This window comes from Chaetura pelagica, unplaced genomic scaffold (assembly GCF_000747805.2).
Source record: "Chaetura pelagica isolate M959 unplaced genomic scaffold, ChaPel_1.0 scaffold538, whole genome shotgun sequence".
Taxonomy (NCBI): domain Eukaryota; kingdom Metazoa; phylum Chordata; class Aves; order Apodiformes; family Apodidae; genus Chaetura; species Chaetura pelagica.
This window is the reverse complement of record NW_009954103.1, coordinates 35149-36410: the sequence shown is the minus strand read 5'-3', so window position 1 is coordinate 36410 and position 1262 is coordinate 35149. Positions and strand designations below refer to the sequence as shown.

The 1262-nt window shown below is 51.3% G+C and overlaps 3 protein-coding genes across 3 annotated transcripts in view; 2 read left to right on the top strand and 1 right to left on the bottom strand.

Moving 5' to 3' along the window:
- LOC104392993 (histone H3.3-like) overlaps nt 1-230 on the top strand; it is a 1981-nt gene extending 1751 nt beyond the window's left edge. Inside the window, exon 4 of the mRNA XM_010002439.1 lies at nt 1-230. Coding sequence (XP_010000741.1) covers nt 1-230 — 230 coding nt within the window.
- LOC104392983 (histone H2A-IV-like) overlaps nt 1-1262 on the top strand; it is a 6108-nt gene that overhangs the window by 1997 nt on the left and 2849 nt on the right. The gene's annotated exons all lie outside the window — the stretch shown is intronic.
- On the bottom strand, nt 1033-1260 carry LOC104392992 (histone H3.3; the record flags this gene model as incomplete). The annotated part of the gene is made up of 1 exon (XM_010002437.1): nt 1033-1260. A coding segment is annotated over one exon (228 nt), but the record flags the coding sequence as incomplete, so codon positions are not given.

Below are 1262 nucleotides of genomic sequence, written 5' to 3'. Positions count from 1 at the left end.
TCCTGACCCGCAAGCTGCCCTTCCAGCGGCTGGTGCGCGAGATCGCGCAGGACTTCAAGACCGACCTGCGCTTCCAGAGCTCGGCCGTGATGGCGCTGCAGGAGGCGAGCGAGGCCTACCTGGTGGGGCTGTTCGAGGACACCAACCTCTGCGCCATCCACGCCAAGCGCGTCACCATCATGCCCAAGGACATCCAGCTGGCCCGGCGCATCCGCGGCGAGCGCGCCTGAGCTCCCTGCCCCGCAGCCACCAAACCCAAAGGCTCTTTTAAGAGCCACCACATCGGCACTAAAGAGCTGTTTTTACTTTAGAGTTGTTAAAAGTGTGTGTAAAAAACATGAACATTAACATGACCTTATAGGTTCATCCATGTTTTACAGAGAACGTACCTGAGCTCTTGCATTCCTAACATCCAGGTACATAGATTTAGTATCGATTTCGTCGAGTTTCCTTTTTTGCATTAATACACGTCAAAATACATTGATTGATTCTTCATTAGTTTTGAAACAATGAGCAGGGTTGTAGTGAAGTTTGAACTGGCAAGCGATCTAAAGGCTAAAACTTCTTTAAGGTATTCAATATATTTGAATTGCATTTAAAATGGAATACAGTAGACATACTAAAAAACAAACCTTTTTATTACGAAATCCTCAGAATTATTACATTAAAACTGCATGAAAACCACTCGTATCTCCTACATAATTATGTAAAAACTGCAAGCCCTAAAAGAGGGTTGCCTCCTCTTCCCATAAGGCCACCCATTATCTTTGCACCGCTATCGAATCCGCTCCTCCCACCCAGCACCGGCAGCTTTAAATGAGGAACCTCAGAGCAGTTAACAAGCTATGGGTAAGGCGTAGGTACCTAAAACCTTACACTTGGATACCCCATAATCAGCTGTGGCTTTGAAGTCGGAAAGGAGCACTCAACTCCTATGCCTGTTCCCCCCCAAAAGTAAAAACAGCTCTCTTCAGTGGCGATGTGGTGGCTCTTAAAAGAGCCTTTGGGTTTGGTGTCGGCAGGGCAGGGAGCTCAGGCGCGCTCGCCGCGGATGCGCCGGGCCAGCTGGATGTCCTTGGGCATGATGGTGACGCGCTTGGCGTGGATGGCGCAGAGGTTGGTGTCCTCGAACAGCCCCACCAGGTAGGCCTCGCTCGCCTCCTGCAGCGCCATCACGGCCGAGCTCTGGAAGCGCAGGTCGGTCTTGAAGTCCTGCGCGATCTCGCGCACCAGCCGCTGGAAGGGCAGCTTGCGGGTCAGGA